The sequence below is a fragment of the Babylonia areolata genome, chromosome 24 (genome assembly GCF_041734735.1).
Source record: "Babylonia areolata isolate BAREFJ2019XMU chromosome 24, ASM4173473v1, whole genome shotgun sequence".
In the NCBI taxonomy this organism is placed as follows: Eukaryota; Metazoa; Mollusca; class Gastropoda; order Neogastropoda; family Buccinidae; genus Babylonia; species Babylonia areolata.
This window is the reverse complement of record NC_134899.1, coordinates 23621527-23639026: the sequence shown is the minus strand read 5'-3', so window position 1 is coordinate 23639026 and position 17500 is coordinate 23621527. Positions and strand designations below refer to the sequence as shown.

The window sequence follows — 17500 nt, the reverse complement described above, 5'->3', positions numbered from 1 at the left end:
TCAGTACTGATGATAATAATGATAACTGGCAAATAATGTTGAATCCCAACAGGCCAAGGAACCATTGAGGGCGGACATCTGGTTCGCAACGGAGTGGACATGAGCGCTTTTAACGGTGTCGTCCACAAGATCGACCGTGTCCTCATCCCAGAATCCCTCAAAAGCCAGATCTAGAATTCAAAAAACGTCGCAGAAGTTGCATACGTTACTGTATCTGACGTCACGATAAGTATTACGTCACACGGTTGTTTTTTTTTTAAAAAAAGAAGAAAAGAAGAAGAAGAAGAAGAAAAAAAAGTTGGCAACTGAAAATTTCCCCGTGTCTTTTCAAGTGAATGAACGTTGATGGCATGGATGTAGAAATCTAATATTATGCATATATTCAACCTTTTTTAAAATTTTTATTTTATTTTATTTTTCATGAAGAAAACGAACACATTCCATTTTATTTGATTATCACCTTCAGTTAACTGAGGTGAAAGGTGTTGCCGGACTTTTGTCTGGCACTCAAGCGTTTTCATTATTATTTTCTGCGCTCAGTACCCTTCACCCCTACTGATTCTTTTAAAAATTGGAATCAGTTGCTCGTGTTTTGACGTATGCCCGGGGCTCAACCGTGTCGGCGGTGTGTATGTGTGTGTGTCACGGGGTGTGTGTGTGTGTGTGTGTGTGTCATTGTGTGTGTGTGTGTGTGTGTGTGTGTGACAGAAGTGGCAGAAGGCTCGGGATGGGAGAGGAGTGGGGTGGGGATCAAAATCCAGATCTGGTATAGTGTTTATACAAACAGAATAATGCAGCGGGAAAATGAGGGAGGGTAATCAGAGTCCACCACCATATGCGTTGAGTTGAGAGATTTTTCACTTCTAACTGGCAAATACAAAGCTTTTTCATTTCATTTGCTATGTAGATGATATTACTGAACAAAACAAAACAAAAACAACCCACTTCATTCTGTCTGGATTCATTTCTGTCATGGCAAGGATGTCAGCTTACAAATAGATGTTGGTAAAGTATTGTGTGTGACTCACTACTTCACATTATTATCTATGTTTGTTTGACCCCCCCCCCGCCCCCCCCGGAGTCTTTTGCCCCTATGCTACCATTTAAAGTGGCACAGAGGTGCTCTATCACCATCATTATTCTTCACTTTATAAGAGGTCGGGGAATGTAAGGGAATGCCAGCTGGAATGCAAGATCTGAATGAGATGCAGGGCTGTATGTGCATTAATTGTTTAATCAAACATATGAGAACATCCATAGCATCATTGTTTTCATCCTCATTCATCATTAACATTCACACACACACAAAACAAACAAACAAAAGAACCAAAAAAAAACCCAAACAAACAAAAAACCAAAACGTCATAGATTCTGTGGCCAATTTTGCCCTATGTTCTTTGTGACATCCACTTCCATTCTTCGGATGAATTCTTGTCAAAGTCTTAGCACTTTCAGATTCAAGGTTGGGCTGTCTTTGGAGGGACATGGTGGCAATCTCTACTCCAGAGGGGAAAATTCACTCAGTCTAAGTGATTATTGTTGTCAGTAGGAGGCTTAGTAGGTTTTTGTGTTCTCAATATGATCAGAACAGCCACTACTGACAGAGTAGACTTGCCAGCAGTGCAGGGTCTCCTTTGGTGTTTGGCCTCCTGGGATCTAACATGTAGAGCTCCCTGTGCACTTATTGTGCAGGGACAATGACAGATGATACCAGGTGTGCTGTGTATGGGTAACTCTGTATGAGCAGCATGGGAGTAATGCCACTGAAATGGTGTAGATGACAGCAAAACAAACAAAAAAAGGAAATGTAAGTGAACAAGCAAGAGAGAGGGAGAGACAGGCACAGAGAGAGAGAGAGAGAGAGAGAGAGAGAGAGAGAGATGGACAAACAGACGGACAGACATTGAATCAAACGCTCTAAAGAAGTAAGTCATGCTGATGCTCATACACCAACACAAACATCGAAACACTTTCCAAACAATTTACCTGCTTACCCCACATTTTCATTACTTGTTAAAAATGTCAAACCAAATCACACAAATGATGTCCAATAAATGAACTTTATTTATTCAAATTTAAGTGAATATAAAGTGGTTCACACACAGTCACAAAACATGTGTGAAGTACATATATCTATAATATTTGTGTAAACATGTTTTCCCGAAACACAAAATACATCACAGATTTGTGACTGTGACAGGGGAAGGCCATCTTTTCCAAATCCTAACCAGACATAGAAAAAGACACATCTCTCCCAGAATAAATACACACACACACACACACACACACACACACGAGCACAACATACTGACATGAATATGATAACATCCAAACATGCCTAATCAGATGCATATATGTGGATACGCACACACACACACACACACACACACACACACATGTATAAGACAAACCTGGAGAGAAAAAAAATGCTTGAAGTAAAAATGCATCAGATTAACAGCATCTGAGATAAATCTTAAAGAGCTGCTGATGAAAGGCTTATCATATCCAAACTATTCTGAAGAGAGTGATAATAGTGTCTTTACAACAAAGTATCTATATTGTGTGTGACATTATATACAGCATTCAGATATAAACAGAATACAAAACAAAACAAAATAATCTTCATTTCAATGTATTCACACATAATCTTCATTTTAATGTATTCACACATAATTTTTCAAGTTAAAAAGACAAACAACAGATTTTTTTATGGACGGATGTATTATCACAATGGATCATGACTGTTTCATCATTGCATGACTTTATGTCATAACAGTAAGAAAAAAAAGTATGTTGTAACATCAGGGGAAAAAACATCCATCATATGACTCATGCTCTCTCTCTCGATCTCTCTCTCTCGATCTCTCTCAATCACACACATGAATTAAAATTAAAAAAAAGATTTTTAAATGGAATTTTAGAAGCTACAGATCTATCTTTAATTTCAAATAAAGACTGAATTTCAAGAATTAATATTATTACGGGAAAAAGTTGTTATTACTTTGAAGCAACATAAAAATTTCTTCAAGCTGTGAGGAAATCTGAAGAAATCACAGAAAGATACAAAGAAAAATAAATGGTTTCATTGTCAGTGAGTTTGAATTTATCAGAGGTCAACAGAAAGACTCCCATGCAATGATGGCAAGCAGTGAGAGGTGAGATGCAAGTTCTGTGGTGGAGTGCCATGATCGAGCACAAGAGATCAGCAGTCTAGACTTTGTGGGAACTCTTGCCAGTGCCACTTTTCTTCTGCTTTGCCAACAGTTCTGCTTCCAGTCTCTTCTGTTCCTCTTCCGCTGCTTTCCTCTGGATCTCTCCCACCTCCTCCAGGAACTGACAACACACAACATCGCTAATGACGACACACATCACTGATGACGACACACATCGGTGATGACAACACATATCGCTGATGATGACACACATCGGTGATGACAACACACATTGCTGATGACAACACACATAACTACTGACAACACATAACATTACTACTGACAACACACATCACTGCCGACAACACACTTCACTGCTATCAACACACATCACTGTTGAAAACACACATTACTGCTGACAACACACATCCCTGCTGAAAAGACACATTACTGCTAACAACACACATCACTGCTGAAAACACACATTACTGCTAACAACATACATCACTGCTGAAAACACACATTACTGGTGACAACACACATCACAAGCCATCTGCCTTTGCCTGTCTGTGTTTCAGTTCAAACACTGAATCAAAATATCCACCCATCTGTTTATCAGTCTTCTATACATATGTACATATATATGTACCTGTATTGATGTATGAATGTCGGTGTAACACATTTGTTTGTTCTTTAAAATACCCAGTCAAATACAAAACTTTATCTTGTTTAATAGTTTAACATTTCACACCAGACAGTAGTTCTCTTTTAATCTTTTTTATTTTTATTAATTTTTTTTCTTTAGCAAACATGATTAACATCTTTGCTCAAACCACCACTGATGATAACAGTTAAAGAAAATTCTCCTACCATAATTTCTGAAAAAGAAATACTTATTAATGATAGAACAAAAACTAATGTACTTGTGATTGTATTTGGTTTCCAATCCATGTTTGTACCTTTCATGTACAATTAACCCCCCAACCCCCAACACGCCCACAATATAATCCATGTGTCCCTGGAACACTTGGTAATAAAGACCTATTCTATTCTATTCTTAGTCCTGCAATCATCTTCTCCCCATACTTTTATAAAACTGCAGCAATAATGTTGCTTCAGCGACATTCTTTCCACAAAGTTCTTGAAACTGCATACCACTATCTTTGAAAAAAAAAAGTATCAAAAAAAAAAAAGAAAAAAAAAAGAAAAAAGAAAAAAAAAAGTGTGAGTTTGTACCTCTGGCTTCCTGACACTTTTCTTGCTGATGAAGTCCATGAAGGCCTTGGAAGCATGCATGGAGGACAGCTCCTGATTCTGATGCAGATCAGAAAAATCAACAGTGTAAAATTTTAACACAACAGAATGACAACATTGGTTTTTCTAGATCATGAAACAGTAACAAGGTATTTCATTTTTAAAGCGTGAGACAATAGGAACATTTCTTTTTCAAACCATGAAACAGCAGTAAGCAGTAAGATCAATTCTTTTCAGAACACAAAACAAAAAGCAGCATTCATTCTTTAAATATGAAATGGATGCAAAATATTTAATAATTTTTTAAATCATCAAACAATGTTCAATTTCAAAACATTGCCCTCGAATCTCAATATTTACCCATCTACCTAATTCCTTCTCTCATCCCTACTTTATACTTGAGAAGTGTACAAAAACACTTGGCCTCAGTCATCACCATCACCTTCACTCCTACCTACTTCTCCTTCCTCTACCCTCACCCCACCCCTCCCACTCTACCAAACTGACCAGTCTGTGACTCTTTTTTTCTTGGCCTCGGACATTTACCACCACTGTCACCTTCACTCCTTCTCCTTCTTCTACCCCCACCCCACCCCTCCCACTCTACCCAACTGACCAGTCTGTGACTCTTTTTCTTGGCCTCGGACATCTCCTGGTCCTTGAGCTCCTTGGGGTCCACCAGGGGCTCATAATAGTCCCGCTTCTGCCAGGTTTTGGGAGGCAGGTACCAGGCCCCGTACTTGAACTTGATCCACGAGGGCTGGTACTCCCCGCTCACTTTCTGCACACAGTAAATTCCTCTTATTCTTTTTTCCTCTGTGTTCGTGGGCTGCAGCTTCCATGTTCACTCATTTTTCAAATGGGCTTTTTAGTGTATGACTGTTTTGTTAACCCCATTGTGTGCGCATAAATACTCTGTTTCGAATGCGTGCATACTAGGTATGTCCTTGTTTCCAAAACCTACCTTGTTATGGATTACAGGATCTTTAACATACATATTTGATCTGCATGCGTACATACTCAAAGGGGGTTCAGGAATGAGCGGGTCTGCACATCAGTTGACCTTGGAGATTAGAAACATCTCCATCCTTTGCCCATCAAGTGCTGCCACTGGGATTTGAACCCAGGACCTTCACATTGAAAATCTATCTCTTTTAACAACTTGGCTTTTGTGCCAGTCTGCACACAAGTAATAGAATGAAGCTCCTGTTTGTCAGAGACAATCTACATTGACTTTTCTGCACAGAGTGTTCATAGATTGCTTGTTTGTCATGGAATAATTCACGCAGTCTTAAAGACATTAATTATCAGAATTTTGTTTGTGTTTAGTCTCTTCACGGTAATAGAGAATTATCTTGTGCCTTTTCAGAGGCTTTCAGAGTTGCAAAGTGAGAATGTGTGCAAGTGTGTGTACACTGTGTGTGTGTGTGTGTGTGTGTGTGTGTGTGTGTGTGTGTGAAAGAAAAACATAAGAATGTGCTCAATGGCGGACATGTTCTTCCGTTTAATGTCCATCTACACTGACATATATTGTGCAACACAAGCATACACTGAGACTCATACTCCCCCTTCTCCCCCTATCCCAACACCTACCAACCTCCCACATACACCCCACCCCACCCCATCCCACCCCCAATAAAAAAAAGAAAACACACACACACACACACAAAACCCACAGAACCAACAACAGACAAGTCTACACAACAACATTATTCACTGACCCATTCCTTCTCTGTCTTCTGGGCCGGGGGTGTGGCCTTGGTGGCGCTGTGCTGATGACCCTGCTGATGCTGCGGCACGGTGGCCGACATGCGCAGCTCGGGGGGCACGTTGGTCAGCTCCACCACATGGATGGGCACTGACAACGCCGGCTTGGTCTCGTAGCCGCTGGCAAAGAGGCTGGTGATGGTGGACTCCTCGATGTTGTTGCTCTCCCCTCCCAGGTCGGCCACCCACTGGCAGAAGTCCCGGGTCACCTGTGTGTGTGCGCGTGCATGTCAACAGTTTCAGTTTCATTTTCGGTTTCAGCTTCAAGGAGGTGTTAAAGCAGTATTGACTGATCCGTGTAAGGGTACACCACTACTGCTTAAAAAAAAAAAAAAAAAAAAAATCAGAACAGATGCAGGACTTGTGTGGACATTTTATAGGCGCTGCGGAAGCATTTTATGGAGGATATTAGCTGATATTTTACAGGCGCAGAAAGGTTAATTGAGGACATGTATTTGTTCTTCAGTTTGATGTCCATCTGCCCAAAGTGGTTTGTTCTTCAGTTTGATGTCAATCTGCACAAAGTGGTTTGTTCTTCATTTGTGCAAAACACACAGACACAGACACAGTCACAGAGACACACTCACACACACACACACACACAATGTCTCACACACACACACACACACACACACATGGGGGAAGCACTTTAAGTAGGATGTCAGCTGAGTTACACACACACACACACACACACACACACACAATCTGAGCCAGAATACATAAAAAACACACACATCCTGCACCACTGGTAACACCCCACTCATACATATTTAAAAAGTTGTTAAAAACTGCAAATGGAAAAAAAAAAAAAAAAAAAACCAAACAGAAAAAAAAACAAAGAAATAAACTATAAAACAACAAACACATATCCAAATTTAAATTCCTTTTCTCTTTCTTTCTCTCTCCCGATTTAAAACACAGATCTCACTTTCTGTATATGCTCTTCCTCAGATGGAGAGGATGCTGTCCTATCACGCACGCTCCGCCTATCTTTCTTCTCCTTTTCCTTCTCCTCTTTGCGTGGCAGCCAGCGGTAGGGGTTCCTGGGTGCTGTGGGGTCCTCTCTCCTGTAACCAGCATGCACACATCCGGCAATTTAACAAAATTCTTTGTATATTCTTTTTCAATATAGCCCTTGTCGTGTACGAAAATAATAACAATGATCACAATAATGGAAATTCATATGGTGCCTTCCAATGCTCAAGGCACTTTATGATAACTGTAAAAAGCAATATAAGAAAAAAAAACCCCAGCCAATATGGTCTGGTGTATAACAAAAAAAAAAGAAAAAGAAAAAAAAAAGATGACAAGTAACAATATACCATACACATATTCCCACACATACATGCACACACACACACACACACACAAACACACCAACAAAAAGGAATAAAAAAAGAAAAAAGAAAAGCTCAAACACTGATGATATGTTAGCTTTGGCAGCTTTACCTGAATTGCACAGATCAAGTTTCAAGCACCATACACTAATAAAATTCTTTGCACTTAAGTACAGCCCTTAGCTGACAAAAAAAAAAAAAAAAAAAAAAAAAAAAAAAAGGAGAAAAACCAAGCATTCAGAATGCGTATCAGCAGGCTCTGTAATGTCAATACCAAAGACCAGATTTTGAGTGTCACAAACTTTTCTGATTTTGTACATTTACATGGGCACTCACATTTGTACATAATATATCAAAACCACACATTATGTTCTTTGACTTCATAATGTTTTACAAAGGAACTGTTCAGCTGATTACAGAGAACTTTGGGATCATTTGCACAACTTCAGATTTTTTGAGGAGTCTCTCTTGAAGAAGGCTGAAGAAAGCACATTATGCTACAATCACCAGGCAATGTCACCATCAGTTATCGTTATGCTTCAGCACTCCCAACAGGACTTGCTTGTCATATGCAGGTGACTTCAGCATCATAAACTGAACCATTGTGTACAGCCTACATTTTAAATACAATGTGGACACAGACAGACACACAGACACAGACATACACACACACACTCTCTCTCACAGACACGAGTCACACACACACACATTCATGCATGCACACAGACACACACACACACACACTAACAGACATGAGTCACACACACACACACACTCTTACACACACACACACACACACACACACTTACACACACACACATACAGACACAGACACACACACACTCTCTGTGTCTCACGCACGCGTGCGCACACACACACACACACACACTCTCTCTCTCTCTCTCTGTGTCACACATACACACACACACACTACCCCACACCCCCAGCACAGAGAAAAGAAAACTCACTCAGATCCGGTGCTGTCATCCATGCTGCGGGCGGAGGCAGGGTGTGCTTCCTCAGCCGTGGCAGCAGCGGCGGCAGTCTGTCTCTCCGCCTCCTCCTCCTCCTCTGGTATCTGGTCCTCCTCTTCCATCAGGTTCATCTCCGGGTCCAGAATGTCCACGATGTCTTCAAACATCTGAATCCAGGATAGATCAACATGGTAGTTGTATTGTACTGTACTGTACTGTGCTGTGCTGTGCTGTATTGTACTGCATTACATTGCATTGAATTGTACTCTATTGCATTGTCTCACATTCTATTCTATTGAATTATATTGTCTTGTGTTGTATTGCATTGCATTACTCTTTTTTTCACATCAAATTTCTCATATTTTTGAAGGGTAAAAGAAATAAGTACTGAAACACCAAGCAAAATAAAACATAATCACCCTTTCTCAACACTGGTGTGTGTGTGTGTGTGTGTGTGTGTGTGTGTGTGTGTGTGTTTAAGTTGGCAGAAGGTTGTTTGTAGAACCGCACACAAAGGTACACAAAGGTCAAAGTATCTTTGAACATGCCCTGTACTCATTGAAACAAACAAACAAAAAGCTAAATGTGTTGCTTTATTCTTCTGGATGTTTTGTTCAACACCCCTACTATCCCCCTCCATCCAAAACCCACTTCCTCATCCCTGAGTTTGTTGTTGTTGTTGTTGTTGTAGGGATCTGATGAAGACAATATGCACTTGTGTTTCATAAATAAATTGAATGAAAGAGAGATAAATAAACAAAAAAAACCTTTCTGATCCTGAAAAGAAATTCAACACAAGTCTAAGGAACAAAAGAGCAACACACACACACACACACACACACACACACACACACTTACATGCACGCATGCACGCACGCACGCTCAAATGTACTCATTCACACACATTTTTACTCACACACATTTGCACACATACACTCAAACTCTCTCTCTCTCTCTCTCTCTCTCTCTCTCTCTCTCTCTCTCTCTCTCACATGGTTTCAGTTTTAGTTTCAAAGAGATGTCAAAATGTGCAGACATTTCACAGACATCTGCTAAAAAAGAAAGAATAAGAAAAGAAAAAAAAAAAAGGAGGAGATACCTGAACTTCAAATAAACCCAGCATGCTGGACAGGCCTTGAGAGCCTTCCCTAGGTTTGTATAAAACATTATTTTAACATAAAATGAAATCAAATAATGAAACAATATAAACAACCCCCCCCCCAAAAAAAAACAACAACAACAACAACAAACAATAAACCCAATGTAGAACTATTAGAAGGCAAATGACTGAAATAAAGCAAGAAGAAAAATGGGCCACATTCAGTGAATTTGTGCGCACCCACACATGCATGCTCACACAAGCATGCCAATGCACATAAACATATGCCCATATGCACTCTCTCTCTCTCTCTCTCTGTGTCATGCACACACAAACATGCAGATATTCATACATCCAACATACAAACTCGTACACATGCACTCAAACACCCATGTTCACACACACACACATACACACACACACATATTCACACACACAAAATACAACTCTCAAAATCCAAACATATGAACAATTTGAAGAGCATGCTGAGTACTGCAAAATACCACTTACAAGGTTTCCTGATCTAGTTCTGGTTATTTTACCTTCCTGGAGTCTTTTCATTAAACATTTCTTCATCTTAAACAAGAACAGTTAAACAATACTTGATCACTCTCTTATTCTTACTTTCAATCACAGACAGACAGACAGACAGACAGACACACACACACACACACACACGCACACTCACATAGTGACATACACACAGAGTGTTCTAACCTTTAAGTCATATGGCTGGTATTTGATTTCAACAGTTTACTTCATTTTATTTTTTATTACTTAACTCACTCATAAAATACAGGTGTATGTGAAAACACAGACACACAGGAAGTCACTCTGTGCACTAGTCAAACACACACATGCTCACTTACGCACACATTGTATCACATTTATTCACAACCATATATCGATACAAACACACTTACATATATATACAAACATGTATGCTTGCATCCTTATGCATTTGTACGGATGAAAAACAAAAACAGAAAACAAAAAGGATGTAGACAAAAGAATAATGTACATTCTTACACGTTTAACTGTTAATAAAATTCCACACATCCTTTCACACTGAATGGGTGATTGTTAATAAATGAAATCAGACCAAACTCTGAGCCCTTTACCAACACTGAGTTATTTGAACAAAAGACTGCTGGTGTGGGCTGAGTTGACTGATAGCTGTCTAAATGATTATCATTTGTTTCCTGCAGCATCCAGTCAGGCTTCACTCACACACACGTATATTAGAGATGATTTTTCCTCAGGATTTTGCCAGGGATAAAAATAAACCTTTTGTTGCCATGGGTTTTATAACACGCACTGAATGCATGCTGTGCACAGGTCCTCTGTTTAAAATCTCACCCAAATGACTAGCATCCAGACAAGCACTCAAGATCTAGTGGAAGGGGAGAACATTTTGGTGAATGGGATTGAGTCCTGTGCCCCAAGATTCTCTTGCTTCCTTGGCGGACACATTACCACACTACCAACCACTTCACTGGGCCATCACCACTACTGTTACTACTACTATATTGCTGCTACTACTGCTGCTACTAACACTGCTATTGCTGACAATGAAATATCACACTATACCAACAATGATTGTCAGAAAGCAGAGGTAATATGTTATTACTACTACAACTTCTACTATTGCTGCTGCTGCAACTTCTACTATGACTGCTGCTTCTGCCACTGCTGCTACTACTACTACTACTGCTACTACACTATTATGATGTGTTACCACAAGGCTGCAAATTCTGCTATTACTGCTACTACAACTACTACACTATTATGGTGTGTTACCACAAGGCCATAACTATATATACACACACTGTACTCACCTCCGGTGGCACACTCTCCTCCAGGTGTGGGTACAGAGCCAGGGGGTGCTGCAGAAGGCCATACTCAATCTCGTCGATGTGTTCGCGCCTCTGCTGCTGCAGCGGAGTAATGCGGGAGTAGCAGATCTGGTGCTTGGTGAAGCGGTTGTCCTGTGCGGGTTCCTTGACAGACTGTGTGATGCCGGCACTGCCGCTGCCGGTGATGGTGGGCCCGGGGCCCTTGTCGGTCTGTCAGAGTCACGGCCAGGGGGCCAGGTTAGGGTTAAGATTATTTACTTACTTATTTCCACATATCTTTCGTTCGTATCCTTTTTGTTGACTTCTCTTCTGCTTTTAACACAATACAACCTCATCTCCTTGCCCTCAAACTGCTAGGCATGGATGTTGATCCGAAGCTTACTCTTTGGATAGTAAGTTTTCTTCTCAATAGAACTCAGTCCGTCCGCTTTCATTCTGCCCACTCTTCTCTAAAATCTACTTCTACTGGTGCACCCCAAGGTACAGTGCTGTCCCCTGTTCTTTTTACACTGTACACAAATGACTGCAGAGGCACGGAGGAAACTCCTGTCATAAAATATTCTGATGATTCAGCAATTGAAGATCTGTCCAACTCTGATGCTATTTATTTCAGTGAAATTAAAAAGTTCTGTTCCTGGTGTGGGAAAAACAATCTGGATCTCAACGTATTGAAAACAAAAGAAATGTTAATAGATTTTCGGAAAGACCCCTTCCCTGTAGCTGACCTTGTTATTGATGGTCAAACAGTGGAGAGGGTCAATGAATATAGATATTTAGGGACAATCTTAGACAATAAGCTGACTTTTGACAGAAATGTTGATTCCATTCATAAGAAATGTCAATCTAGAATTTTTTGTTTACAGAAGCTTAGAAATGTTGGTATAAATTCAAATATTCTTCAAAGTTATTATCGATGTTGTATCGAGTCCGTGCTTACAGTTTCATTTATGTGCTGGTATGGAAGTTTGGGAGTGAGGAGTAAGTGTGTTTTGAACGATGTCATGAGTGTATGCAGTAAAATTGTGGGAGTGAAACAAGCTAGTATGCAAAAGCTGTATGAAAGTCGAGTGGTTAAAAAAAGCAGGCAGACAGCAACTGACGACACCCATATTTTAGCAAAGTATTATGAGCTGTTGCCATCAGGACGACGCTACAGAACTTTTAAGTTGAAATCCAGAGCTCTGAAGACTTTTATTCCGCGTTCAATCCACCTTTTAAATTCTTGAGAACTGTGTGTGTGTGTGTGTGTGTGTGTGTGTGCACGCGCGCACTCTCATGTGAGACATGTGAAAGTCCGTGCATGATAGGCTGTACCTTGTTCTAGTTGTGGTGTGTGTGTGTGTGTGTGTGTGTGTGTGTGTGTGTGTGTGTGTGTTTACTGAGCTTAAAACGTGACAATTGGTTGTAATGAATGTGCAATATGTAGGAAGAATAATGTGCAATATGCAGGATGAATGTACAATGAATATGTCTAATGCTAACGTCCATATTCTAAATACATTTCTGTTTAATAATTACGATGTAATAATTAATTGCAGTGTTTTTAAAAGCGAATATGTGAGGTGCTTTTATTTCAGAACATATGTTTATTACTCTTGTTTAATCAAGTTATCCGCGTGTGTGGGGTGGGGGGTGGGGGGTGCGGTGCGGGTGTGTGCTGATTATCTGGTTGTGATTTTCCGTAGTTCATCTTTATTCTTATCTTATCTGTCTATTATAATCAATGTGCAGTATAGTAGGCTATGTTTATAATTATATTCAAATAATGTTTCTTAATTCTTTCTGTTTTTACATTAAGAATACTAGTTATTACCTGCAGTGTGTGGATGTATGTATGAAACTATGTATGTGATATTTTTTACATTTGTATCTTCGTAATATTTGTAGGGGCTGTTGTTGGCTTTTACAGTTATGGTCCCCATGTTGTTTACTTGTCTATGTTGTGATAATGCACCTGACCAAATTTCTCCAGTTGGAGATAATAAAGTTATTCTTATCTTATCTTATCTTATCTTATCTTATGCACACACACACACACACACACACACACACACACACACACACACACGCAGCCCTGCATCCACACACACACACACACATACATAGAGACACATAAACAAGGACACAACACACACCACACACACAGACACACACACACACATACAGACATACAAACAGACACAGACACAAACACACACACACACCACAACACAACACACACACACACTCACTCATACCTATGTATGCATGCACACATGTTTTGATGCCGCTAAGTCCTTTTCTGGCAGGAGACAAGTTAACATGCTGTCTACCATATCAGCTTGAATATGAATGACACATGACATCATCCATTTTAATTTATTTTGATTCTCATTTTCATTAAAATAATGCACAGATACTGAGAGACACTACAGTATGGATGAGCAACTGTCACACAATCTTTTGGCAGAATAACAGATGAGTTGTTCTGTCATGTGGGCTTTTTCTGCCATACCCATTTTGAACAAAGTACTTCAGTGCCTAAAGCACACCTGGGGAACAATTTTGAGAAACAGACAGGAGTGGTGGTTCTTTGTTGCTGTCCTGCATGCCAGAGGGCAAAAGGGGCAATGAATAAATACCTAAGTCCAGAATAAGCATCTACCCTTACCCAGTACCCTCAGGAAAGAACTAAATAAAACTAGACATCCTTTTCTCTTCCACTTAACCCCCCCCCCCCCCACACCCCACCCCCTCTAAAACTTCAATGCACGGTTAGTACCACAGTACACAAGTGAGCATTATATCAAAGTGTATGATGTGATGAATTTTGCAAACTGACCTAATCATCAGCATCACATATTCTCTCCACTCTTATGGGAAAGCAATCGGATTGCTATTAAAGCTATTTCTCAGTCACACTCACCTTGATAAAATCGCTGCCCTCCACAGCAGGGGGTAGACCATCGCGGAAATCATCCAGCCCATCCTTGACAAACATCCAGTTCTTGCCCAACAGATGCTGGGAAGTGTCTGTTGGCTTCAGAGCTTTGACATACTTTGTCCGCAGCCTTTCTTTGTACCTGCAGCAACAGTCAATGTGACTTTTTTCAGTTCTTTTTAATTTATAATAATTCAGTTTAATACATCTGACAGCTGTACACAATAAATAAACAAAAGAAGAACACACACACACGCGCGCGCACACACACACAAACACATACACACATACACACACACACACACACATACACACACATACCCACAAAGTAAAGAAAGAAGGACAAAAAGAAAGCAACAATATTTGGGAAAGTACCCCCCAAAAAACCAGTGATCAAATGATAAGAACAAAATCCAATCAGCCTAATTATAATTTGTGTCACCATATGCACATATGTTATACAAAAACACACATATAAATACATTATATATATGCGCTGACTTATTGCAAGTACAGTCACACTTAAAATCAAAATTATAGTTATTCACTTATTGTCTACATTTTAACAAAAGCTAAATCTGGAAGCCATTTTGCTCTGAAACTATTCATATCCATTTAACATCTCATGGTATATTTCAATGGAATAGCGCAAACAAGATACCTTTTAAAAGACTGTGTATTCAGGATTTTTTTTAAAATATCAAATTTGCATCTTCAAATATAGATATTCCCCAAAGAATGATAAAATCAAGGAATGGATCTGAGTTTATCACTTTATGTTTTCATAAAAGCCCCAAAAAAGAAAAAAAAGAAAGAAAAAAAAGTAGCACATTTTCATTTGATGACAATGAGATTTTGTTTGTCACTTTCAAACACAAACTAGAAATGTTTACTGCATGGTACTGGTGCAATGAATTCTGTGAGTACCTGGTCAAGCGATCTTATATAACAGATTAACATTCAGACAGAGTGTGTGCATGTATACTACTTGCACTGTAAAGAAAATGTCAATAGCTATTCAAAAGAAGCTATATACTATTTACATTCAATTCATAATTTGGAAATGAAAATCAGATTTCCTATTTCTTTATTTATCATGCTCTTTTGTCACAACAGATTTTTATGTGTTAGAGTTGTTGTAACAGTGAGAGCACCACCCATTTGGGGTATTTTTTTTCTGCTTGCAAGTGTACTTGTTTTCCTATCAAAGAGCCTTTTTTCCACATAATTTTGCCAGGGGCACCTTTTTTGTTGCCATCGGTTCTTTTATATGCACTATAAGTGCATGCTGCGCATGGGGCCTCAGTTTATCATCTCATTAGAATGACTTGAATCCAGACCATCACTCAAGCAAGGTAGAGAGTGAGAAAATACTTGGGGGCGTGGGGTTCAAACCAGTGTAAGAAAAAGTGTGTGTGTGTGTGTGTGTGTGTGTGTGTGTGTGTGTGTGTGTGTGTGTGTGTGTGTGTGTCACTGTTCACCTTGGCTAAATTTGATGACTTGAGGGCACAACTTCAAACTTAACAAGACAAACTTCATAACTAACCAGTTCCACAAATGTTTTGACTAAACCATATCATTAATCTGTGGAATAACCTTTCCTCTGACACCATCAATGCATCATCAGTAAATGCCTTCAAAAACCAAACTGACAAAACGTTTAAGGACCATGTATTTTCCATCGATTAAATTTTTTATTGAGTCAGAAATAAATGTAGTACACACTATGCCTGATTAAACCTTGGAACAGTTCTGTATATAGTGATCCAAAAGCACATAAATGGACACTGTTATGAGGGCAAAAGACTTCTAGTCTATAGCTGAATGAGAGAATGAGAGAAAGAGTCTGTGTGTGTGTGTGTGTGTGTGTGTGTGTGTGTGTGTGTGTGTGAGACAGACAAACAAATAGCGAGAAAATTACTGAGTGCTCACACAATCTGCACTTTCTGTATAAGGATCAGTTTCACATGTGCACACTTGCACACACACACACACACACACACACACACACACACACACACACACAGAACTACACACACACGCGTACACACACAGAACTACACACACATGCGTACACAAACACACACACGGGGCTGAACCATGTCAAAGGCCTAGACAAACAAAACAAAGAAAAACATGCATACAACCTCTCCACAAATTATAACTTACCATGGTTGTGGTTGAATTTTCTTTTCCGTTTTTGTCTGGACAAGAGCCAGGTTATACTTGTTCTCAGCTACTGCCATGGCTGCTCACAGGTTCCGGTCTTGATAAATAATACTGTCGCTTTGGGTTAAACATTCATCGATGCTCCAGACGGCTGACCTGATGCATCGTTTAGACTGACGCCATTTTGCGCTGTCAGATCTCACACTGAAACTTGCAGAATTCCCTGAGCAGCTCTTCCTGTGATAGGAAATTTAAAATGTTATGGGTCAGAGTGAAAGACTCGCTGAAAACACAATTCATTCGTATATTTTACATTGTAATTGTCACAAAATCGTGAATTTTCGATGCCACCTGGAGTCGTGTTGCTATGGGCATGATACACTTCCTGTAAGGGAAGTTACTACCCCTCCGTTTTTCTTGGCCGTTCAAGGGAAAGTACTGCTACTCTCTCTCTCTCTGGGAGTTGAACGGGTGCGCACTCGGTCAATCTTTTATCTCTTCATCACACTGGACCATTACTATATTTTACAACTAATGTATACGTACACAGGACCAGCTGACATCAGTGAAGTTATTACATTGGTATATATCAATATTTTCTGGCAGCCGCTCTTGCACCTGCTTATGATGCCGGCAGTCACAATCTGTTATGCTGCCGACACCGCTGAGATTGATCGGATCACCTTTGCGGCCACACACACACACACACACACACACACAGAGACACTGACACACACGGCACACACACACACACACACACACACACACACACACACACACACACACACAGACACACACACACTGCGCGAGCGCGGCGCGTGCCGTTTACTGAGGTCTCCTCTCTCTCCGGCACGGACTGATGTTCAAGTTATGGATGGATTCACTGAGTTATCCGAGCACAGTCACGGTGACGACTTCTCAGTTGAGTTGGGTTCAGTTCAGCCCGGCGGTGAGGAGACGCCACTGGCGGAC

The 17500-nt window shown here is 40.0% G+C and overlaps 2 protein-coding genes across 2 annotated transcripts in view; one reads left to right on the top strand and one right to left on the bottom strand.

Annotated features, from left to right (window-relative positions):
- Positions 1 to 174, top strand: part of LOC143298582 (transforming growth factor-beta-induced protein ig-h3-like) — a 5268-nt gene extending 5094 nt beyond the window's left edge. The window contains exon 6 of the mRNA XM_076611461.1: positions 53 to 174. Within this exon, the coding sequence (XP_076467576.1) occupies positions 53 to 174 (122 nt within the window). The remainder of the gene's footprint in view (positions 1 to 52) is intronic.
- Positions 175 to 2044: 1870 nt separating this feature from the next.
- Positions 2045 to 16910, bottom strand: LOC143298685 (protein FAM47E-like). The gene is made up of 9 exons (XM_076611576.1): positions 16529 to 16910; positions 14345 to 14501; positions 11422 to 11649; positions 8479 to 8651; positions 7102 to 7240; positions 6128 to 6382; positions 5023 to 5187; positions 4389 to 4466; positions 2045 to 3333 (listed from the first exon to the last, which is right to left on the bottom strand). Exons 1-9 carry the CDS (start codon positions 16603 to 16605, stop codon positions 3211 to 3213), a joined length of 1395 nt encoding a protein of 464 aa, XP_076467691.1. The 5' UTR covers positions 16606 to 16910; the 3' UTR covers positions 2045 to 3210.
- Positions 16911 to 17500: the final 590 nt, after the last annotated feature.

Excerpts from the sequence above, each read along its gene's own strand:
- LOC143298685 (XM_076611576.1), bottom strand. The coding sequence starts at position 16,605 with ATGGCAGTAGCTGAGAACAAGTATAACCTGGCTCTTGTCCAGACAAAA. Across the intron at positions 5,188-6,127 it reads AGAAGACAGAGAAGGAATGG|AAAGTGAGCGGGGAGTACCA; the intron begins GTCAGTGAATAA and ends TACTGTGTGCAG. Across the intron at positions 4,467-5,022 it reads AGAAAAAGAGTCACAGACTG|AATCAGGAGCTGTCCTCCAT; the intron begins GTCAGTTGGGTA and ends GATCTGCATCAG.